This window comes from Psammomys obesus, unplaced genomic scaffold (assembly GCF_907164565.1).
Source record: "Psammomys obesus unplaced genomic scaffold, mPsaObe1.curated_primary_1811, whole genome shotgun sequence".
NCBI lineage: Eukaryota > Metazoa > Chordata > Mammalia > Rodentia > Muridae > Psammomys > Psammomys obesus.
The window spans coordinates 427,760-452,696 of record NW_026594152.1 but is presented as its reverse complement, the minus strand read 5'-3'; the positions used below and the strand labels follow the sequence as shown (position 1 = coordinate 452,696).

Sequence of the window (24,937 nt, the reverse complement as noted above, 5' to 3'; positions counted from 1 at the left end):
GTTGTTCCCTTCTCCCTTTCCTCCCCTTAAAGAACCCAAGACAATTCAGGTGAAATTATTGAGGCAAAAATGCTGCTGATTAAGGTATCTTCAATCCTTGTGGATACTCCTGTAAGAAATGAATTGGCCGTTCTGGAAGAGCCTATGTGGAGGGCTCAGGGCAAGGGTTATTCCTTGGTGGTCAAGAAGAATCCCTACCGACTATATAGCCAGAGTAACAGAAAGTCAGAGGAAAGAGTGGGAGGAGTGAAAAAGGGTAGTCCTGGGCTTTGGGAAAATCAGAAAGCACGGTAAGCTGGTGGACGCCTGCCCAGCTTAACTGATACCTTCTGAAAACTGTTTTTCAGAGTTCTCCAGCCGTTTTAGAAATGCCATTATACATACTGTGCAGCTATATAGATAAGAAACCACCATCTGATCCAAGTCCACGACTGCCTAAAACTTTGGTGGACACTTACACTTAGCATCTAATCTGAACATATGGGCTATCCAAGAGCTGCTTTTTTTTTTTTTTTAAAAAAAACTTCACTCTCCTACCTTTCCACCCACAGGGTTTTGTTGTGTAGGCCTGGCTGTCGTGGAACTAACTGTTGTAGACCAGTTTGGCCTTGAACTCAGGATCTCCCTCTAGCCCCTGAATGCTGGGATTAAAGACCTGTGCCACCACCGTCTGGCTTACTTCAGTCTTACAGGGGTCCTGTCCCAATGGAATGACTATTCATCTTGGGTGGCTGCTCTTCTCTAGATCTGTTACAAATTTCTTATATCCTGGTATAGAAAAAATATACACCTAGATGGTAATGTCTAACAATAATAATTTAAGTTACTTGTGAAGGTTCAGAGGTTAAATAACCCAATCACAGAAGCAGAGAGAACTGTTTAAAAGCAGGCACCTGCAGTTCTGCTAGTCACTTCTTGTAAGTGGTTAGATTTTCTAGTGTCAAAGAAAGGCTATAAAGTCTATAAAATATTTGCCTATGTTAAGATGGGCTCCAGAACCCAAGAACCTTGTGATGCTCATCTTATTTGGAGAACATTTTGAATTTTATATTATTATATACAGGTATTAAAAAAGGATTTCTGAGCCAGGTGTGGTGGCTCACTTTTAATCTCAGCATTTAAGGCAGAAGCAGGTAGCTCTGTTAGCTCAAGGCCAGTATGGTCTATGTATTAGTTCCAGACAGCCAGAACTAGAGAGATCCTACCTCAAAAAACCCAAACCCAAACCAAATTTCTGTGTTTAGGTCTGCTAAATTGGTCGGGGTTATTTCTTAGTCTTTAGTCACTTATTAACTAGGGCTCATTAAATAAACATTTTTTTTTTTTTGTCCTGATCCAGTCTTGTCTGTGGCTTATCATTACAGCTACAAACCTGAGGAGAAGGTTCTGAGATGCCCCTTGTCATGATGTGTGTCTCTGTGTGTGTGCGTACGGGAAAAAAAGAATGGAAGCAGCAGTGAGGAACCAGGCACTTAGCAAGCATTATTTATTTCATTCAGCCTTCTTCATTCCTGGGAGATACTAGCCTACCTACATTTTAGAAAAAAAAAAAAAAAAAAAAGTTTTAGTAAGACAAACAGATCACCAGGGAGCTGACTTGGACATGTGAGGGACAGACAACTACATCAACAAAATAACACAAGGAAAATTCAAGTGGCATGAAGAGAAAGGAACAGTAGAAACAAGGAAACCTCAGATGAGCGGGCCACAAGGATACAAGTTTTCAGATTTCATTTCTAAGGAAAATAGTAAATGTCACCACAAAGGCTTTTGATTAATTTCATTTCTTCCTCAGCCAAGAAATGGTTCTAGGGTGGGCAGTATGGCACACGCCTTTAACCCCAGCATTCAGGGGGCAAAGGTAGGTAATCTTTGAGTTTGAGTTCCAGGACAGCCAGGGTACATAGAGAAACCCTTTCTCAAAAAACAAAACAGCAAAAACAAAAGGGAAAGAAATGGTCCTAGAAGTTAGCCCCTATAGCACAAACCACCTACAAGTAGGGACATTCTAAAACTACAGCACTACGGAGAGAAACAGCCGCAGGAAGGCAGGTAAGGGCCTATGAAGAACTCATGCCCATGTCTAAGTGTGGCAGAAAACCTGCTGGTGGGAATTTGTAGACAGTGATGACAAAGCTACATTTCTCAGGATTTGCTCAAAGCATCAATTCTAATTACACTACATGATAGTTTCTTGTATCCAAACCTAACTTCCCAATCCCCAGTAATCTCAGTTCCAAAAAGTTGGAGTTGTAATGCAGCGAACATTTAAGGCAAATGAGAAATTTAGGATACCAGCAAAATGGGTTCTAGTCTGTTTGTGAGGATGTTACTCAACTGGTACTGGTAAGTCAGTTAGTTACCTGCTTCATACACTTTGTCAGCCCTTTATGGTGGAATGTACTTAAGCTGCCTAGAATGTTCCCACAAGCTCACCAGCTCCACAGTCCAGGTCTCTAAGATTGCAAAATAGCCTCTATAGCTGAGCTATCTTCAAGGCTGACTATCCACAGGGATTATAACACTGTTCATAAAAAAACTTTCCCCCTAAAACAAGTTGTTTTCATAGACCTTTTAAATTTAAGTACCACTCAGAAGTTATAAACATCAGTGAGAAAGGCCTCAGACAACTCATTTAGTTTGTCCTTTGTTAAAACACAGAGGTCCTGAGGAGGGAAGTGCCTCTAAGGAAACTACTGTGAATTGCTGACAAGTGGAGTCCAAAAACCAACCTTGCATATCAGAGGACCAGAGGAATTAGGGAAATGCCAGGCACTGACATAAATATATTCTCACTTCAATCCATGTAACAGATGAGACTAATTCTTGAATTATGTGATGTGCTTAGTAACTCTGTGTGTGACAGGGTGAAAATAAACACCTGGCTCCTTCCACTGTACTTCAATGCTCAAACTCTCAGACTTCAGAGTTCCTCCACCAATATCATTTTCCCCCACCTAACATCTCCACCAACCCAGTATTCAAATCACATGAAAACTATGCCATCCTTTATTAAACACGGTGTCGGTTGGAGAAGCATATTGCTCAGGCTGCAGGGACATTTCATTTATTTAAATGTTTTTATTTAAAAAAAAAATTAAAGACCTTCATGGCACAACTTCTTCCCAGCACAGTTATGTCTTAGTCATACCAATTACAATACAATTACAACATAAATCAAGGAGGGGATTCTGACTTTAAACTTAAAGGGGGAAGGGCACACTACAAAACAAAGTTAAAAAATACTTTCAGAATAACTGCCAACACAGCTGTTTTATATTGGCATCCATTTCCTGACATCTAAGCAATGCAGACACAGGAAGTGCTGAGAAATAGTGTCCCAATACAAGGTGTACAGATGAGGTAATTTACAACACAGAAGTTGTTACTCTGTAAACCCTGACCCTCCCTATCCCTACCCATTCAGGTCTTTTAAAACTCTCCACATTTCTGCAGTGACTCCTTGTTTCTTCAAAACTTCTATTTGTTTTAAAAGGCTCTTAGGTGGTACTTCTGAGTCCTCTGCATTCACCCTCGGCTCTTGCAAAGATCTGATGAGTGTGAGGAGGCCCAGCTATCTGCAGCTGTCCACACCAGCCTCAGACACACCTCAATTTCTGAGCTGTAAGAAGAGTGTGGAGTCCTGATCTACAACCTTCCTCTCCACCTCAAAAGAAAGAAATCATCAGTCTAAGTGTCTTTTTCAAATCACGATCCAGTGCAAACATAATCACAAACCGCATCTCTGGTACACCTGGTGCTTTCAGCTCTGCTCAAATCCAACATGGTAACCCTCACAGCACGCTAGGGCATACAGGAATCAAGTACAATAAATAGTCACTGCAAGTGGCCAAAAAGAAGAAAATCACTCTGTAGTCAGAAAGTTTTCTTTTTAGCTCTCCCTATGGTTGAGAAACATTAAGAAAGGCATTAGCATCCTCTACATCATTACTTTTGCTAAAGCCACCACCTTGATAAAGTTACTAAAGCCAAGATGGGCTACAAAGTTAGGTAAGTTAATTCAACTCCCCAAACAATTATGTTTTATCTATGATGTCAGGTGAGAAAGGCTTATGAATCTATAAAGGTAGGAGAATGGGGAACTAAGATTTTAGGCCTTAAAATATGTTGGAAGATTTTTTTCCTAGTCCCCACAGGCAGCTACTGTAATGAAATAACAGGAGAAAATACAGAGCTGATGTTTTGCTATTGTGCTTAAAAAACTAGGCTTCCTCAGTGAAGCACCTGATAAACTTAGGTGGTTGGATTACAGTGGAAAGTCCACTTTATACACACACAAACACACAAAACTGGCAACTTTTCCTATCCCCAATCCCTGCAATGCTGAGACACAGAATGAGTTTTATGGCAAAGGATCCTTAATCCCCAGAGACGCTTTGGCTTGTGGTGCTTTTTTTAAGGCCTCTCTGCCCTGCCCAGTACCATGGGTCGAACGAAGGGGTGTATAAAAATGAGGGCCTTGGGAAGCTTCCATGGTATGGGCTGTAGTCACTTCAGGTTTGAATGTGAGACACCCACCCAGCGAGACCTTTACACAGGGAACTTAAATCTAACCTTGATAAATAAAACCAAACGTTTATTTACACCAAAGAATTCCAACACTGGATCTTTCACATATGAAGGACAAAGTATTATATATATACACACAGCAAGGGATGGCAGGGCCATAACAGAAGAACTGATAGTTTCCCACAATTACAGGTCACCATTTCTGGTTCACTGGAGATGGTGGCTCTGTGGCTGCCTCTCAGATACACTTACAACTCTGAGAGCAGGTTTCCTCACAAGATGGCATGTGAAAAAAGGAGAAGAAAGGAGGAGGAAAAGGTACAAAGCTTAAAATGAACCCAGTATGGCCACATCACCCGTTAGCTCTTAAGAATGCTAGCATGAAATTTATATGAATATTTCTTTTTTAAAAAGCAATAAATTATGCCCAGTAACTAACTGACTTCAAAATGGCCAAGTCAAAGAAAACAAAAAGATTTTGCCTTCCCTCTCCTATTAGCTATGAAGTACAGCATGTCAGGAGATGAAAAGGGAAAGACCAAAGTAGGAGCATGGAAGGGAAAGTACCACAAATTTAAACTAAACTAATATTAAAATGACTGAGGGTTAGGAATAAGACATGATTCATTCAGAAAAAAAGCTTTTGGATCTGTCTGCAAGCTGGGCAGACTTTTAACATTCTGATGTAACTGAGACAGATCCACCTCCACCAGAGCCAGAATAACCACAGACGCAGTCCTGGAGAGAAGTGATGAAATGACCAGTAGAACAGTGTTTTAGGATGGACTGGGTCCTCTCTGCCTTTTCCCTTCCCACCTCCCTTAATAAGCTGTATTTTATGATCTCTGGACAACAGCATGAGATACAACTCCCAAGAGTGTATGATGTGGGAGAGCAATGTGGGAAGGGGAAGAAATCTCCACCCAAACGCAGCAGCTGGGACTGAGGCCAGTTTATCTTTGTTCTTTAGTGGTAATGAATTGAATTTGGAAGGGGAGAAAAAAAATTTTGTCCATGAAATATTCCACCTGCAGGTAATTTTTTCAGGGAATCCCCTGAGTTATGAAAAGTCCAAGTTAAAAAAAAAAAAAAGAAAAAAGAAAAGAAATTAAAAAAAAAAAGGGGGAAAAAAAAAAAAAGAAAATCAGCCTATTATTTTTTTTTTTATGACTCAACTACTAAATCCACAAGCAACGGTTCAGACATGGTGCTTCTGAAGTGTTCTCACCCCTCCCAACCAGGCGCAAGCTGTGTCAAGGAGAAGGTGGACTTCCCCACCTCTGCTTGGGCATCAGGATATAGATGGGGGTCATTACTGCTGAGCGCCAGCGGCAGCTGGAACAGGTATCCCAAGGGAGTTGGCAGCAGCAATCACTGGTGAGCCTGCCAGAGGTCCAAGGGGTGAAGGGGTTGGCACTGAAGAAATCCCTGAAAGAAGAGAGAAAACAGTAAGCCACAGACACCAAGCATACCAACTGTAGTCACCAAATTTGCCATATTTTCGCCAAACACTAACATAATAATCTTTATGACTTTCTTAGCCACATTTTTTGCCCACTTCAAAGTTTAAACTGTATTAATCCAAGTTAAAATTATAAGTTCTAATAAATGAATTTAGCAGGCAGCTACCTGACAATTATGCACAGATACCACTGGCAGCCTGTCCAAAGGCTATGCTCTGCATCCCACTTTCTCAATGGGTGACCTCTGGCTAGACATGTGGTGAGCAAGCATTTGAAATGTGGCTACAACACTACTTTTACTCAGGTTTTACTAAATAGCTGTGTGGGCACTTGCTACCATACTGAACAGCACACAACTTTGGCTGTCAAACTACAATGGCCATTTGGTGGAGAAAGGTACATTCTTGCCTCTAAGTGGTGACTGTGTTTGGGAATTTATTTCCATTTGGTTTCTTCATTTCTATCACAATTACATTTTAGTTTGCTCTCAATTAGCCAGTTCCTTCTTACACACTCTCTCCAAATACAAGGAACCCCCCTCCATCTGTGGGCTATGTGTTCCAAGGCCTCAGAGTGCCTACAACCATGAAAAGTACCCAACACTACATACACACACACACACAAACTATACATACACATATATACATGTATATATATGTGTGTGTGTGTGTATAGTCTGTTTTTCTACATACATAAACTTACAATAAAGATTAATTTATAAATTATGTATAGTCACAGACTAGTTATAACAAAAAAAGCCTAACAAAGGTTATATGAATATGCTTTCTCTAAACAGAGTCCAGAGAAATAGTATTTTTGGATCATGAGTAACTAAAACCATGAATATGGGAAATTACTGTACCTGGTTCAAAATATAAAGATTGAAAAATTATCTTTGAGCTATACAAGACCCTGTTTTATAAAACCAATCACAACAAACAGATATCTCTGTGCTCTTCATGGTTTGTTGGGAATTCAAGCCTCTCCAAGAAATTTTCTGTAGGAATACTAGAATTTTGAAGGAGAGATACTGGTGGTGTCTTACAAGGCAATGAGTGTCACTATAAGTATACCCAGAGCTTTTAGCAGTACAGATATATACCAACTGACCAATATTTGATCTACAACGCCCATGTAAACCTAGGGTTGGAGGGGGAAGAGACAGCTAGGTAGATCTCTGGGGCTGTCTGGCCGTTAGGCTAACCTCATCGGTAGGCTAACCCAGCCCACGGTTTGTGGTGCACATGCACATACTCATGTAAACACATATACATAAAGTAACTCAACAATGAAACAAAGTGGATGGCTCCTGAACAACCAGAGGATGACCTCTGGTTTCCACATAAACGCACCCCAATGTTCTCATGTCTACCCACATCCAACATTTACAGAGAAAAAAAAAAGGCATACAAGAAATCAGGCACAAAGAGGGAACTGAAACTAAGAACAGTGACTTTCCTCTCCATTTTCTAAAAAGAGAATTAACCAATCAACCAACCTGACATCATATTGGCGCTGCTGACAGGTGTACTGGCCCCTGCCATATTAGACGAACTCATTCGAGCCTGGTCCTTCACAACAGTGTCTAGAAAACAGAGGTATGGTTAGGTTCTGTTCTGCCTGATGCATTAAACTAGCTGGGAAAAAATAAGAATAGCTACCATCAATCTTTGCTTTTAATTTATACTCTAGAGAACTTAAAGAAGCAACTACCTTCACATTGAATCAAATAAACAGCATAATGACCTGGCCTGTACAATTGCAGTTAAAAACCAAGTGTGGACGGATTGGTAGGATGATGAGTAAATATCCATTATAGAGCTAATTAAAAATGAAGACAGTAGGGGGCTGGAGAGATGGCTCAGAGGTTAAGAGCACTGGTTGCTCTTCCAGAGGTCCTAAGTTCAATTCCCGGCAACCACATGATGGCTCACACCATCTGCAATGAGATTTGGTACCCTCTTCTGGCTTGCACGCATACATTCAGGCAGAATACTGTATACATAATAAATAAATAAATCTTAAAAAAAAAATGAAAACAGTAAAATGAATGTTTAGTGGAGACAATCCAATATAATCTGGCCAAGACAGCAATCTATTATCAGTGAATCAGTCCAGAGCAGGAGACTGAGTGCCTGTGTAGGACAGTGCTATAAGCACAGACTTTACTCCACTCCAATCAACTTATGTGTTCAGTTATAGAGGACTCTGAAACAGCCTATCGGACTAACTGGAAAATCATTGCATTATTCAGGCAACAATACAAAGTTGAATAAACAGCATTCCAAGACTAGAATGGGTGGGAGCATCATTTCACTCACAGAAGCATAGGTGGCCATATACCCATAAACCATAATGGTTTAGATAATAATAAGACTTCTACACCTCCCTGGCTCTCTCCAATGATTAGTATAGCCAGGACATATCAAGACTTATTGTATTCATCCAGGTTAAACTAGCCACTGGGAACTGGTAGGAAAATAAGTGTCTACAGGCAAGAATCTCTGCTAGTTTCTTCTTTTGCTATTTTGGATAGATTCTTACTTTATAAACCAGCCTGTCTTAGAAGTTACTATGTAGCCCAGTCTGACCTGATACTTAAAGCAAACCCCCTGTCTAGGTCACCATCATGTGTAGATGATAAAATTTCATTAAAGCATCATCATGAACCCTTCTTTTTGTTGGTAGAACTATGGATTAAACTGAAAGCCTCAGTTACTAGGTAAGTGTTCTAGCACTGCCTATATGCCCAGCCCTCTTCCCACAGCAACTGCTATCAGTGCCTTATCTGAAGAAAATTAGGTTCAGAATGGGTGAAATAACTTCTTGGTAAACTAATAGGAGCTGAATTCCAGATCTGATCTGTAACACTTGGTCCAGAACCTTGTTGACAATATAAATTTTCATCTGCCTCATATAGTCTTCTGGGCAGTGGAGGACTACACAACCGAACTCACAGAAATAAGGGTGCTCCATGGCCTCTCTTGCAGTGAGCCGGGACTGGTGGTCATATCGCAGCAGCTTGTCCAGAAAATCCAAGGCCTCAGGACTGACAAGGTGTTGGTTTTCACTGTGGACAAAGCGTTCCCATCGCTTACGAGAGTGTCTGTAAGGTAAAATTTGAAATGAGAAATGGGCCACAAAGTATAGAAGCCTAGCAAACCAAAAAGCACTAAAGTCCAAGAAACAGTCTTGTATACCACTGTACTACACAGGGATAACACCCACAGAGAGAAGTAATTGGCAACTGGAAATGACAGCATTGCACCCAGGAGAAACTAGGGTCTTCCCCCTTTGAAAAAACATACTTCAAGTGACTTTTAGACTGCTAATGTTCTTGTACAGCAGTCATGTGGCTGAGCCACCCAGTACTCTTCACCAATTTCCATTCTTGTAATTCTGCCACTTGGCAGACAACAAATGCTTCTGCATCAGAAAGTCTACATCCTCCTGTGAAGCGGGCAGTCTTCCTATTCTGTTCCATCAGCCCTGCCTGGCAGCTGGCAGCAAACCAGTCTACTTCCTTCCTTAGGTAGTCCTGCCACTTAAGAAGACAAACTGGATTAGGAGAGATTTTGATGTCTGATCTAACTCTAGTCTTCTACTTTCACCCTACATTTACTTCAATTCTCTTCACAGGAACCTCCTGACTATAATCTTCACACTCAGACTTTTCTATGTGAACGAATTTGGATTATCATTCAATACGATGTTATCAAGTGAGCTCCAACAACATCCTGCAGCACCAAACCAGATACCTTAGCACTTCTGGCAAAGAGAACAAGACAATTTTCAGGATCCAAGATGCCAAAACCACACACAGATTAATTTTTTTTGTGTGTGGGAACAGTGTTTGGGGGTGACTTACCTGCCCAAGATATCGTTGAAACGTGGATCTAACTCAATGTTGTATTTGTCAATATAGTCATATAAATCTTCTGTTCCCAGAACCTTGGCTATCCTCACCAACTAATATTGAAGAAAAACAAAAATCCACACCACAAGCATATTATATGATCAAATCAGTAACTAAATATGCGTTAAATAAATTGATATTCCCTACAAATAAATATTACTAATGTTTAATTCAAATTTTGGTGTGTAGTAGGGGTAAAGTTCACATAACATTCCTAAATCAACTCAATTAAAAATGTTAGACAAAGGCAACTACTTTGCCTGTTGTTTTTTTTTTTTTTGTCCCCATGAAATGTGCCTGACGGTCTTTTTTTCCTCATCACAATTCAAATGATGATGTCTCTTCTTGTGTAACTTGTCACACTTCCATACTGACATTACTACACTTATTGCTGGATTTGCCTCTGGACAGGCAATGAGCTGTCTAAAGGGATTCTTCTTCACTCTGTATCCCTCAGCCCTCCACAGCACTTGATACAAAGCTGCAGTCTTTAAACTCCAGGTGATTGTCTTTAATTAAAGGAAGGCTTTATAAAAATCCATTATGCTAGGTGGGTGTCGGTGGCACACACCTTTAATCCCAGCAGGAGTATCTCTGTGTTCCAGGACAGCCAGTATTACATAGAGAAACCCTATCTCAAAAAAAATGAAACAAAATGTCCACTGTTACCCAAAAGGAATAAAGCACTGATGCCTTCCTGGCATATCACTGGTTCTCTTGGTTCCTTGAATTTCAATGAGTAAATATTCAAAGTACCAGCAACATTTCTATTAATATACACATCTAAACTCAATTATGTGGAGAAAATGGCCATAGCAGTACTAAGTATAATTCAACACATGGGAGAAAATGTTTTTCTCTTTTCTAAAAAAGATTTATTCTTATTTCATGTGGATAGATGTTTTGTCTCCATGTATGTCTATGTACCAAATGCATGCCTAGAGCCCACAGAGGCCAAGAGACTGAGTTAGATCACCTGGAACTGAAGTTATAAATGGTTGTGAGCCATCATATGGATGCTGGAAACTGAACCCAGGTCCTCTCAAGATCAGCAAGAGCTTTCACCACTGACCCATCTCTCTTGCCTCATATTTTGGAAAAAGATTAAAAAAAAAAAAAAAACATTTTATGTATGTGTATGCACCACATGCATGCTGTACTCACTGAGGCCAGAGGAGGACATCATGAACACCCGAAAATGGAATTGCAGGTGGTTATGAGCCAAGTGATGTGGGTGCTAGAAAGTGTACCCAGGTCTTCTGCAAGAGCAGCAAACCCTCTTAGCAAGGAAGCTGTCGCCCCCACCTCTGAACATGTGTGACTGACATTTTACATGCTCTCTTTACAAAGCAGCAGCGCAAGTCACTACAAACACAATGTGAGTCTGGGGGGGGAGAAGGGAGAGGGAGGGACAGGGAGAGATTGAGATCGACTCTGAGTCGTAGCTAAACTTAGCTGTTGTCAAAATACTAATCCAAGGACCAGTCAAGCCAGGTGAGCAAGGAAAGCATTCTCAGCTATTATATACTACAAGCTGGGCTTGACGGGTGAGGTGCACATGTGTGGCAACTGTACTTTACATTGAAAAATTTTTTTTCTTTTTTGGACTTTTGAGCCAGGTTCATCTATGTAGCTCTGACTGTCATGGACCTTGCTGTGTAGACCAAGCTGGCCTTTAACTCACAGAGATCTGCCGCCTCTTCCTCCTGAGTGCTGGGATTAAAGGCATGAGCAACCATGCCCAGGGTTCCTGGGATAATTTGAATGGGGGGAGAGACTGAAACAGAAGTTCACAGTGTAGTCCTGCATGGCCTAGAACTCAGAGGCCCACATGCCTTTTGCCTCCCAGGTGCTAGGACTAAAATATTCACAACCACATCTGGACAGGTTTTAAATTACTTACACATTGTAGCTCAAGCTGACTTAGAACTCAGCCTGTAGCCTAGACCCACTGAAGTTTCTAATGAGTTTGCAGATCTGGCCATCTTTATACTAGGTCAACAAATTTCTTAATGGGAGTAACATGTTATTACCTGATCATAATTGTCATGTCCATGGAAAAATGGCTCCTTCCGGAAGATCATACTCGCCAGCATACAACCCAAGCTCCACATATCCAAACTATAATCATACATCTGTATTAAAGAAAACACTGTTATCACACATGCATCCCCAGGCTTGTCATTTCTAGATACAAAACAGACATTTAAGGAAGAAGTTTAAAATCACTTTGCTCATAGTGAAACAACAATATATATGTTTTCTCTGTGCATCTATATCTTCTTTCACCCAGTTATTAGCCTGTTTGTTTTTTCTTTAGTACTAGGGACAGAACCTTGAGCCTTGTGTATAAGAGGCAATTGATTTACCATGAGGCCACATCACCAGCCCTTCTTTCAAACCAGTTTTATTTCTCCCTGGAGATTTAATTGTGTATTGGTGTACATGGGAGGAGGAGTGGGGTATGTGCACATGAGTGAAAGTACCTCCGCCCTCTCAAAATCAAGGAAGGCATTAGACTGAATGGAACTGGAGTTATAGGTAGCTATGAGACCCTAACTTGGGTCTTCTACAAGAACATATGCTCTTAACTTCTAAGCTATCTCAGCTCCTCAATTCAGTTTTAAAACAAACTGCAAACTTTTAACTGCTTTTTTTCACTTGCAGAGGAAAAGCTACAATTTTATTATGTGAAGAAATCCAAGGATCCTCTTGGGAGGAGAGGGCCTACCCAACCTAAACTGTTTGAGAGAGGGTACCTTTGCTTAGCTAGCCCTGACTGGCGGGAACTCACTATGTCAACATTGAACTCAGAGAGCTTCCTGCCTCTACCTCCTGAGTGCGGAGCCTAAAAAGCATATGCTACTACATACCATGCTAAAGCAAGGTTACATACTTTGTAATTCCAGAGATGGAACTTTTAGAGCTAAGCCTGAAACTTTAAGGCATTTGATAGTAACTCAGCAAAAATGGGTATGAAAAACGTCTCCTAAAAAGTTCTAACACACTGGATTAATCTTTTATTTTCAGCTGCCCTAGGCATGGTGATGAATGCCTTGGATCCCAACACTTGGGAGGCAGAAGCCTTGTGATTTCAAGGCCAGCCTTGTCTACAAAGTAAGTTCCAGGACACACAGGGCTTTTACATAGAGAAACCACGTCTTGAAAAAACCAAAACCAAAACTAAAAAGAATTATTCTGGGGCTGGAGAGATGGCTCAGCAGTTAAGCACACTGACTGATCTTCCAGAGGACCAAGGTTAGAGTCTAAGCACCCACATGGCGGCAGGCAAAAATCTCTACTTCAAGTTTCAGGGAATCCAAAACTCTCTTCTGATTTCCACGGGCACCAGTCACAAATGTGATATTCAAGATATACAATCAAGCAAAACACTCATACATATGAAATTAAATAAACCTAAAGAGAATTTTGAAGATTTCATTGGCGTATGTATGAATATTTTGCCTGTGTGTACATATGTGTACGGCATGTGTACTGGGTGTCTGCAGAGGAAAGAGGCAACCGGTTGTTGTGAACTGCCATGTGTGTGCTGGAACTGCAGGCAGCTCCTCTACAAGAGCAGCAAGTGCTTTGAGCTTCTGAGCCATCTCTCCCACCTCCCTTTTTTCTTATTTCTGTATCAGGGTCATATACTGTAGCCCAAGGCAGGTATCAATCTTGTAATCTCCAGCCTTAGCCTTCGAAGTGCAAGGATGTCGGTGTGAACCATCACAACTGGAATGTGTGGGGAAGTAGGTGGGATATTCTTTATATTTGATATTCTTTACATTTTAAAGAGATAATCTCACATAACCCAGGCTGGCCTTGAACTGATCCTTCTGCCTCTGTCTTTTGAAATCTGAATTACAAGTATGTACAACATGCCTTTGAGATCAAGAGAATCTATTATTGGGCGTCTTCTGGTTTTGCTTTAGGTAAACTTAGGACAATTAATTCAATATTACCATATTAAAAAAAATAAACAATTTAAAACCGACTTAATTTACAGAAGACAACTCATGTATCTCACATTTTGCCTAAAAAAAGGACAGCTTGGGATTTGATTTTCCAAACCAAACTGAAATTTCTACAAATTATGTGCAAAATAAGCACAGGAACAACACTGTACTTCCACTCTTTTCCTACCTGATAATCTACAAGTAGTTCTGGACCTTTGAAGTATCGAGAAGCAACTCGGACATTATATTCTTGGCCAGGATGGTAAAACTCAGCTAAACCCCAGTCTATTAGCCGTAGCTGAAAGGAAAAAAAGAGAACAAGTCACAAATAACTATAGCATTTTCAAACTAGAGGGTATCCTCACCAGGTGCTCACATCCTTGCCAGCACTTGGCAACATGACTACACTTTCATATTAGCTACTTAATATGCAGGGGGCTTCTTACTTGTCGCCACTCTGCACAGACCCTGCTCCCATCTTCAGAGAAAGGCCTACGAACAATGCATGACTTGGAGGCTCTCTTCCTTTCTCTGTCTTCTTTTCTTTTCCTCTATCTCAACTCTGTGTTGCTGCTCCATCATGCCATACTGTGGTATTATGATTTCAATATATACGTACAATTCTTCATTCATTTTTCTGGCTCATTAGTTTCTACAATACCTATATTTTCTAAGTTTCTAAAATGATAAACATACTTTTTGGAAAGGTATTTGCTTTTTTCTTTGTGTGCTGGCCATGGATCCTAGGGCTTCCTAGGCACTGAGCTACATTCCTAGTATTAGTATCTGGCATAGTTAAGTCTAGAGAGCAAAACTCTCCCTGTGTACTCATTTTAACCATCCCTTTTTCTCCTGCAGTAAGCAACAAAAACTGAGTTTCTCTTTTCTAAGATAGACAACAGAAACTTGAATGAAAATGTGTTCTGGCACAGACCATATATGAAGATATCCTTTTCAAATGGGTCTTGTACCACACAGATATCAGAAAGACTGTGAAGAGACCAGTCTCATTTGCTTTCCCACTGAGCCTACCACATTGCTACTTGGCTGTTCACACTTCATCACACTTATGGAAGGAAAAGCCACAAGGGAGTTCAAAGAGCTTCTGGACAGCTATGTGACAGTTCCTAGAAGACATGTCATGCAAGCTTTGCACAACTCCCCATAAATCTTGCTCTCCATCTGTTGTCATTTGTAAAATAATTTTGAACAAACCAGTAAATCTATTTACTTAAATTGTGAAATGTTTTAGCAAATTAATTGAACCAGAGGAGGTCTGTGTGAACAAGTAATAGCCAGTTGTTCAGAAGCACCGACAGAAAAACTTGGGGCTTGTTACCAGCATTTAAAAGGGAAGTTTTAAGAATCTGATATATCTAGGTAGTCAGTGTTAGAACTGAATCAAATCAGAGGACACTCTGTTGGTGAATGACATAGAATCAACTATTAGCTTACTCAGGCAGAAAAACTCTTTTTCTTCTCGGCATATATTTCTTCCTGACATTGCATTGCTGTGTTTACTCCAGTACTCTCAACATTGTAACTTTTCCAACAGAACCCCATGAAACATCCTTTTATGCTGTGCTGGCTATAAAACAGAGTCACTGGGAAAAAGAAACCTCAATAGAGAAAATGCCTGAAGCAGACTGGCAGGCTGACAAGCCTGTGGTGCACTCTCTTGATTGATAATTGATGTGAGAGGACCCAGCTCACGATGGATGGTGCTCCCAGCCACACCCTTCCCTGGAAGATTAACCTGTAGCTAGGTAAGTAGCAGGCTGAGCAATCCAAGATCAAGAAAGACAGAAAGCAACATTCCTTCATGGCTTCTGCAATAGCTCCTGCTATTGGGAAATGGTTTTGCGCAGTGTATTCACTGTTGATTTCTGTGCTCAGAGGTCTGGTTGAAGTTGGATATGGACATTGTCATTACTATTGCCAAATCTCCTGTCTGAATGTTGTATAAAAATTGTCCTCTGCATCTGATTGGTTAATAAGGAAGCTGATCAGCCAATAGCTGTGTAGGAGAGTTAGGGTGGGACTTCCCATCCTAGTTTGGGGGAGTAGGACAGAGAGACAAAGAAAGAGGGGAGCAGGGGAAGGAGAGAGGGCGGAAAAAGCAGAGGTCACCAGAGGAGTCACCATGAAGACAAAGATGGAACAGAGCAGCAGGGTAAAATTAGAGGACAGGTAATGGGGCACATAGCTGGGAGATAGTCCAGACTGGTGTAGACAGGTTAGAATAAATGAATATCTGTTTAGCTGTAATACTTTAAAGCCTATTAATAAATGTAATAGGTCTGTGTCATTATTTGGGAGCTAGAAAGGGTAGTAGAAAAAACTATAATTTTTTACACCTGTCCACCAGATTCCCTCAGTGATGGACTGTGTTGTAAAAACTGTAAGCTGAAATAAACCCTTTCCTCCCTGAGTTGCTTTTAGTCATGATTTTTAATCACATCAATAGAAACCCTAACTACAATATACCTCTTTATATGACTCAAATGTAAACTTTAGAGAAAAACATTTTTGTCTGCTTTGTTCACTCCAGACAAATCTATTATATGGTATATGTCAGAAAATGGATTAACTGAATAAATAAGTCACCTAAATCTCCTATGACTACAAGTAATCACTGTGTAAGACATAGGCTTGGGCAAATTAAAAAAAAAAAAACAAAAAAACAAAAAAACTGAATGTCAGGGATAGGGAGATAGCTCAGCCAATAAAGTGTTTGCCATAAAAGGATAAGAACCTGAGTTTGACCTTTAGCACACAGAAAACCAAACAATAACAACATCAGGCAAGTCAGCACAAACTTGTAATTCCAGCGCTAGGAAAGTAATGACAGGAGGAATGACTATGTGGTTTGCTGGCTAGCCAGCACCAAAATAGTAGCCCCAGGTACCAATAAGAGATCCTGTCTAAAAACAAAGCAAACAAACAAAAAAATGTTTGACTCAGAAGAAAGAAAACCCAAGGCTGGCACACATACGCCTGCGCATACACAGACATACTTGGTAGAATGCTTGTGAAGCATGCTTAAGGCCCCGACTTCAACTTCCAGCACCACACAGCGTAGGTGACACACACTGTGATCCCAGCACTCAGAATATAGAGGCAGAAGGATCAGAAGTTCAAAGTCACTCTCTTTATATAATGAGTTCAAAATTAGCCTGAGATATGTAGCAAGATACTGCCTTGGGTTGGCAAGATGGTTTAGCAGGTTAAAAGTACTTTCCACCAAGCCCCATTACCCCCATCAAATCCTGGGACTCACATGGTAGCAGGAAAAAAATTGACACCAAAGTCTACTCTCTACACATGTGCCATGGAACGCACATGAGCACACTCATCACACACACACATATATAGTGGCTCATGTCTTTTATAACAGAGCACACAGGAGGCAGAGGTAGACAGACAGGCAGATCTCTGAGTTTGAGGCTAGCTTGGTCTACACAGCTAGAGAGCCTGTCTCAAAACACTAAAAAAAGGGTGAGGGGAGATGGCTCAGTTGATCAAGTGCCTGCCTGCTGTATAAACATGGAAACCTGAGTTCTGTTCCCCAGCACTCATGTTCCAAGCTAGGTGCGATCCCATGTAATGCTATAATCTGGGCTGAGGAGACAGAGACTGCAGCATTCCTGAGGACACTGGTCAGAGAGATTAACCAAATCTTCCAATTTAAGGTTCAATGAGAGACCCTGTCTTGAAAAATGAAGTAGAGAATGATAGACATCTGACACTGACCTCTAGTTTCTAAATCCAGGTGTACAGAAATACGTATATACACACACCCACAAAAACAAAACCTAAAATATAAAGCATGTAGCCATGACAGCTTGCATATAAAAGCATTTTTAAAAGTCAGAAACCTTTTTAGGTTTTTCCACACAGGGTTTTATATGCAGCCCTGGCTGTCCTGGAACTCCCTCTGTAGACCAGGCAGGCCTTGAACTCAGAGATCCACCTGCCTCTGCCTCCTGAGTACTGGGAGTAAAGGACTGCACCACCATGATATTATAGAAAATTTATTAATTCAGGCACTTAAAAAAAATATACATATATATGCCTGTTCTAGCTCCCAAATAAAAGATACAGAGACATGTTTGTTAGTAAGCTACAAGCCCTTATTTATTTTTTGAGACAAGGCCTCACTATATAGTCCTGAAACTTGTTATGTAGACCAGCCTGGCCTTGGACTCAAGAGATCCCCTTGCCTCTGTGCTAGGATTAAGGGCATGTTCCACCACACTTAGCCCAAGCATGAGCTTTCATTTCTCTCATCAAATCTAATGATATTCAGGGAAAATAATATATCTCTGTACAGATTTGTTATTGTTTTAAGGCAGTGAATGAGAAGAATTTCTTAGCAAATCAGTTACTTAGGAAGACAAGAATTGCTGGGTATGGTGGTGCACGCCTTTAATCCCAGCACTCAGGAGACAGAGGCAGGTAGATCTCTGTTCAAGGTCAGCCTAGTCTACAAAGTGAGTCCAGGACAGCCAGGGCTCTGTTATACAAAGAAACCCTGTCTTGACACTCACCACCCAAAAGAAGCAAACAAACAAAACAAAACAAAACACCCACTAAGAACAGACGGTAGACTTCCTGGTTTAGATCAAGGGTTACTCACTATACTGTTTTCTTCGTAGTATATACCTAGGAATGTGAAGAATGGTTTAAACATGTATGTTTAATTATTTCATTCAACTGTGAAGTTTTTTTTTTTTTAATCAAGTATGGCAGACAGTAGGGATAAAGTGTTGAAGATAAACTGCTAACTCCATTATATTTATAAAAGAAGTTTAACAGTCTATGACTTTACCTTTCTATGCTCATGATCAATCATGACATTATGGGGTTTCACATCTCTGTGCATAATCCCCATGCTGTGACAATAATCCAGGGCCTGCAAGAAAGGAAGATTGAATTGCATGAGTTACTGTTTTTAGTTTACTTTTTCTTCCATGTCAGTTTTCCTTCTAGCCACATAACAATCCAGAGAACCAGGTAGGTCAGTCCTCTCAGCTATTCCTCAAGAACTGGTTCACACGACCAAACACACTCAGGGCTCTGAGATCTATGTTACAAAACCTTTTCCTTTTTTCCTCAAAGACAGGGTTCTGCTATGTCGTAGCTCAGGCTACTCTCAAACTTCTGCCTGCCTCAGCCTCCTGAGTGCTGACATTATAGATATGTGCTGGTCTTACTTATTTCAGTATCTTTTCTGTTCAGAAAGACCCAAAGTGTATGGCAACTGAACAACTTCTTATCCAAAGCTTAGATTATTTCTATAAACACATTCTCCTCAAAAGAAAATTAGCCTAACAACATTTTATTTAAAGAACAGTAATTCTTCAGTAACCAGCAGTGGGGTGGATCACCAGCTGCCTGCTTCTATGAATGTTTCACCCACCATCCACAGCTGCTTTTTTGTTGTAACAGCAGAGATGAACAGTCGGACAAAGACTTCAGCCCTATGAAGTCATTTGCCAGCTCCTGATCTAGGACATCTACCAAATCCGAATACAATTCATAGCTGAAATTAAGGTCAATGGAGCAACACACTTCCAGTTTGTCAAACCTGGCCTTTGTCAATCAATGTCATTAGTTAAATTCTTGTTCTTCCTGAAAAACAACCTGGGCTTCTAGATTGCAGGGCGGGGCAAACATGTCTATATCTTTAAGTCCTATTTTCCACAGGAACTAACAAAAGACCAAGTATCTCTGTAGGCATAATCTTTTGATGCTTTTATTTTATATGCATTGGAGTTTAGGCTGCCTGTATGACTGTGTGAGGGTGTCAGCTCTGGGAGTTAGAAAGTTGTGAGCTGCCATGTGGGTGCTGGGAACTGAACCTGGGTCCTCTGGAAAAGCATTGTGCTCTTAACCTCTGAGCCATCCCTTCAGTCCCAAACAGGATTTTATTTTTTTTAAGATTTATTTATTTACTCTGTATACAGACCTCACTACAGATGGTTTGTGAGCCACCATGTGGTTGTTGGGTATTGAAATCAGGACCTCTGGAAGAACAGCCAGTGCCCCTAACCTCTGAGCCATCTCTAACACAGTGTTTTACTACATAACTGTATTTGGCCTAGAACTCAATATGTAGCCCCAAACTGGCCTCAAAGCCACAGATATTGGCCTCTGCCTCCCAACTGCTGGGATCAACAGCATGTACAAACATGCCCAGCCTTCTTTTGATACTTTTAAATCTTAAATAAGCTGGCATGGTATTAACCTATGATTAAGAAGAAATTTATCCAATTCTAAGCAGTGCTTGTCTTATAATTCTACTCTTATAACTACTAAATGGCAAAATGGTTTGTGATCTCACTTTAGAAATCAAAGTCCATTTGTAGTCAGCAATTTCTAAGAAGAAATTTACAGTCTTTAGAACAATGACCCTCTGAGGGCTGAGTTCAAGAATCAATCTCTTTCTTTCGAGACAGGGTTTTTCCCTGTAGCCTTGGCTGTCCTGGAACTTGCTCTGTGACCAAGCTGGCCTCGAACTCAGAGATTTGCCTGCCTATACCTCAAGTGTTGGGAATAAAGGGGTGTACCACTACCGCCTGGCTAAGAATCTTTCTTTTTTCAATCTTGTTCGTTTCTTGACAGTCTCACTCTGTAGCCCAGGCTGGCCTTGAACATGTGGCAGTCCTCATACTGGGATTACAGGAAGGCCTGAACCTCCAGGCCCGTGTCATTTGTTGAGTCCTAAGTAAAATAAAGTGTATCAGCAGCCAGTGCATAAAAAAAAAAAAGCTGTTTTCACACTGTCATTCCCACTGTTCTCTTTAAGGCATTTCTAGGTCTGGGTATACAGCTAATTGCATAGATATATGTTTGGCATGCACCACACAATAAAAACAAAAAAAAAGGCATTCTAAAGCTGGCGTGACTGTCCTAACTGTAAGTCCAAGAACATGGGGGGCTGGGAAGGAAATAAAGAGAGGCCACCCTGGACTGGACTGACTGACTTACTACTTGTAGGCCAGCCTTGCTTCAGAGTAGGGCCCTGTCGCACAACAGCCACATGCTCTAATTACACTTCTATTGGATCCCATTGCATATCCAAGACTTTACTCAAGGGTCTACTACTAAAAACATTTTAAAACTATTGCTGAAGTTAATCCCCTGGTTTCTCTACCATCAAATAAAGACCAATATAAAAATAATTAGGACACATAGTTACTTACTTTCAGGATTTCATACATGTAAAATCGAATGTCATAATCTGTTAACGTCTGGTACAGTTGCTGTTAAAGACAAATGCAGTAGTTGAGCTCTAAAACAATGCTAAAACAACAATTTTCTCACTCTAATTAATAGTAATCTCAACTAAGAACTGGTTCATTCACCATGGTCCCAAGATTTGTTTTTCAAATGTTCTCTACATCGCCACCAAAAATTCACTTCAAGAGACTCTTGGAGTTGTCACCTCCAACTCCATTATGTAAAAAGAATGACTTAAACATATCCTGAAGCTAGAATGCATTGTCGGAACCTACTATACATACATGGCTGACACAGCAGGCACTGACACACTTTTACAACCTAGGGTTTTCTTTTCATTTACCTTCTGACTCCCTTCAACGGCATTTTGATAGAGTCTCTGTAGTAGTGAAATGCCCCTCCTTGTGCCTACGCACTTGGTACTACCATCACCACTGGGTATGAAAATGTGAAGACAAATTTGCTGAGTCAATTATTCCAGTCTAGGGTCATCATACACTTTGCAAATACCTGCAACGTAACTTTTTTCAGTTTCTAAAAAGGCTGCAGATTATTTTTTATAACTAATTACCTAAAAATGGTAAGTAGAGTTCTCTGTCAGTTTTTTGACGTTCATCATTTTGATTTTAAAATATCTAAAACAGTTTTTCTTTTCTCTCTTTTTTCAAACAAAATAAACTGCCTGTTTACTGATAATAATATTCCTGATACTGGACTTAGACAAAGGCAAGTCAAACACTATTAAATGTATATTTACGGAAAGCTCCTACATCTTTCAGTTATAACAGAGCGAAGAACTGTTTGAATAAGTAGGCCACCTGCATTCAGAGATATGTATTGTACATGTTTGTTTTACAGCAACATCTTACATGATCTTTTCTCATTATCTTTTATGGTCCATACCCAGAGGATGGAGTACAGCTCAGTTATAGCCAAGTTGCCATGCACTTAGAAGCCCTCAAGACTTGGGTCCAAGATCCAGCAGAACAAGTGTAAGAAAAGAACAATCGCCTGAAGTTCCTAAGGATCTTAAGGAATGTACAGTCCCCACTGCTACATAAACAATATATTCTCTCTTGAACATTGTTGCCTCAAGTCAATACATACTATCATCTTCACTAGTCTGGACACTAGAAGAAACTGTTAAATGAATGATAAATGTGTTAAGATGTAAATACATTAGTTATTTTAAGAGCACTAAACAAATACAAGTGTAAACTATCCAGACATGGAAAACAGGTATTACTTTCAGCACTGATCAATATAGGGTGAAAATACTCTGTTAAAAACAAGCAAAAGGCAAGCACATTTTACATTGTCATTCCCAAAAGACTTTCTATGTGATCTAAAAATTCAGTAGTTTTAAATGGTTGGTTATGGATGATACCTTGAAGTCTGTGTTGTTTACATGTTCAAAAACCAAGGCAGGGGTTCGTGACTAAGGGAAGAAAAAGAAAACACATTAGTACTGGCCCTGGCAGCTTTAATTTTCAGTTTGTGGGTGTTGTGTAGGGAATGTGGCAGTCCTTGTTGCAGTAGTATTAAGAAACCTTGTCCATTCTGATCATTACCACACTTAGGTTATTTTTGGAAGGATTTAAAAAAAACTTTCCAAACAGCTGAAATCTCACAATGTTCTAGGTGGCCCAACAATATATCTACTGCCCAATGGCACTAGGCTTGGATTTACAAATTAGAGTAATACATTTGGTTTTTAGTGTTATCAATCTTCTGGGAATAACAGACTGTGTATTCCATGAGTATGTGTACATGTGTGGCATTTCTTCTTTCAAAGCAGGACCCTAAGCTGATTAAACGTGTAGCAGGTTTAGAACATTAAGTGGTGGTAACAACTAAATCAGTTGTGCTTTGGGCCTTGTTGGCATCTCCTGTACTTACCACAGGGTCTTTTACAATGTCTGCAAGTGTGATGATGTTGGGACCACCTCTCAAATTCTCTAAAATCTTTATTTCACGCTTGATTTTCTTCTTTTTTACTGGCTAGAATAGTAAATAGTAAAACTGCATCAGAAAAAAAGTATTTCCTAGTGTATCTCATAGTTACTGTAATACAAAACAGCTTCTATATGAGCTTCTTGAAGAAATGTGACAGATTTCTTAGAACTCCTTCTCCCAGCACCATTAGGCATACTACAGATACTTAAAACATATTTCTACTCCAAAGACCAGACAGCCATAGAATTATCATTTAATTTCAATATAATTGTAGTATGACATACTTTTAAACCGTGCAAGCCACCATTTAAAATGGTAACACAGTAGATCCTTTAAAAAAAAAAAAAAACACAAACAAACTTTTAATGGGGTCAGAGAAACCACTCAGCATATAAAGGCACTTGCTACTAATACTGTTGACATGAGGTTCATCCAGAGTCTGTGTGATGGAAAGAGAACCGACTTCTGAAAATTGCCTTCTGATCTACACAGACTCACAAAGTAAGTAACCTTAAAATAAAGCCTTTAATGTAGGGGGGGGGGGGGGGGAATGGGTCTTCTTTGTTCCTTCCTGTACAGTCTAGCTATAGCCCAGTGGGCTTCAAACTCATATCAATATTCCTGCTCTACCTCCTGAATGCACTTTAAAGGAATATAATTTCTTTTAAAATGATTAATACCAATTGTTATATTTTTGAGTATGTGCATGTTTTTATTTTGCACATATGGTGATACCATATTAGCTGCACTTTTGTCATGTACTTGCCTTCCTTATCCTTATAAAGCAGAGGCATTGATTTGCTTATTGAAAAAAAAAAAGCATAGAACATAACTGAAAGCATAGGATATGCACATTAGGAGAGACTTGGAAAATAAGAGCCTGTACTTTTATTCTCCACTTTGGCCACCCACATTCTAACTATTTCTTTTCTTGCTTTAGGTTCAGCTGTCAAGCTAGTTATAGGTGTTCTACTGACTTTAGAGGGTAACGGGTAGGCTTAACTGAAAAAAAAAATCTTTCAAGTGACACATATAAAAACGGCATCCATCTATATGTATAGATTCCACATTTCAAATAACTCTGACATTGTTTCTCTTGTTGTACTCACCTTGAGAATTTTAACAACAACTTTTTCATTATTTGTGATATTGATGGCTTCAAACACTTCACTGTATTTGCCCCTGCCTAATTTTCGAACAAGCTGGTAGTCATCTTGATTTCTGTGAATAAAAACAAAGTGACAATGATTTCAAAATATCAAATTTTCAATTTGCAAAACAGTATTTTTTCCAGACATGGTGGTGTATGCTTGTAATCCCAGTGCTGGAAAAACATACAGAGGTATGACTTTAGTAATAGCTGTCCAGCCAGCCTAGACTATTTGTAACTCCAGCACTTGGAAGTGAACATAGGAAGATCTGTATTCAGGGTCACCCTGGTCTAGTTACAGAAAGCTTATTGACAGCCTAGCCTATAGATGACTGAAGAAAGGAGGAGACACACACACACACACACACTACACAGAGGATGAACAACATGGAAGGAGAGAGATTAAGCTTTCTCAAATTTTCAAATCTCAAACTGTTATATACTGATGGCACAGTACACATGGCTGCGTGTACTGGGATCTAAGTGTATGCTTATCTCCAACAGCAGGCTGTTTCCCCTTCAGTAACAAATTTGTATACAATCTTGCTTCATACTACCCAGTCCAGTGTTGACACTTAGCAGAACTCAATAAATAATGCAAGAGTACTACAGTTCGGCTACACCAGGAAGCAGCTTTTTCTTCTCAGGCCTTTTTGGTCTACAAATGTCTTACACACACACACACACACACACACACACACACACACACACACACACA

General features: G+C 40.0%; 1 protein-coding gene across 1 annotated transcript in view; it reads right to left on the bottom strand.

Annotated features, from left to right (window-relative positions):
- Positions 1-2,986: 2,986 nt before the first annotated feature.
- The window catches only part of Csnk2a1 (casein kinase 2 alpha 1), a 44,936-nt gene continuing 22,985 nt past the window's right edge, over positions 2,987-24,937 (bottom strand). Inside the window, 12 exon segments of the mRNA XM_055617967.1 lie at positions 2,987-5,886; positions 5,888-5,958; positions 7,492-7,578; positions 8,951-9,099; positions 9,862-9,962; positions 11,943-12,044; positions 14,056-14,166; positions 18,700-18,783; positions 21,077-21,136; positions 22,501-22,551; positions 23,013-23,114; positions 24,179-24,290. Coding sequence (XP_055473942.1) covers positions 5,755-5,886; positions 5,888-5,958; positions 7,492-7,578; positions 8,951-9,099; positions 9,862-9,962; positions 11,943-12,044; positions 14,056-14,166; positions 18,700-18,783; positions 21,077-21,136; positions 22,501-22,551; positions 23,013-23,114; positions 24,179-24,290 — 1,162 coding nt within the window. The 3' untranslated portion in view covers positions 2,987-5,754.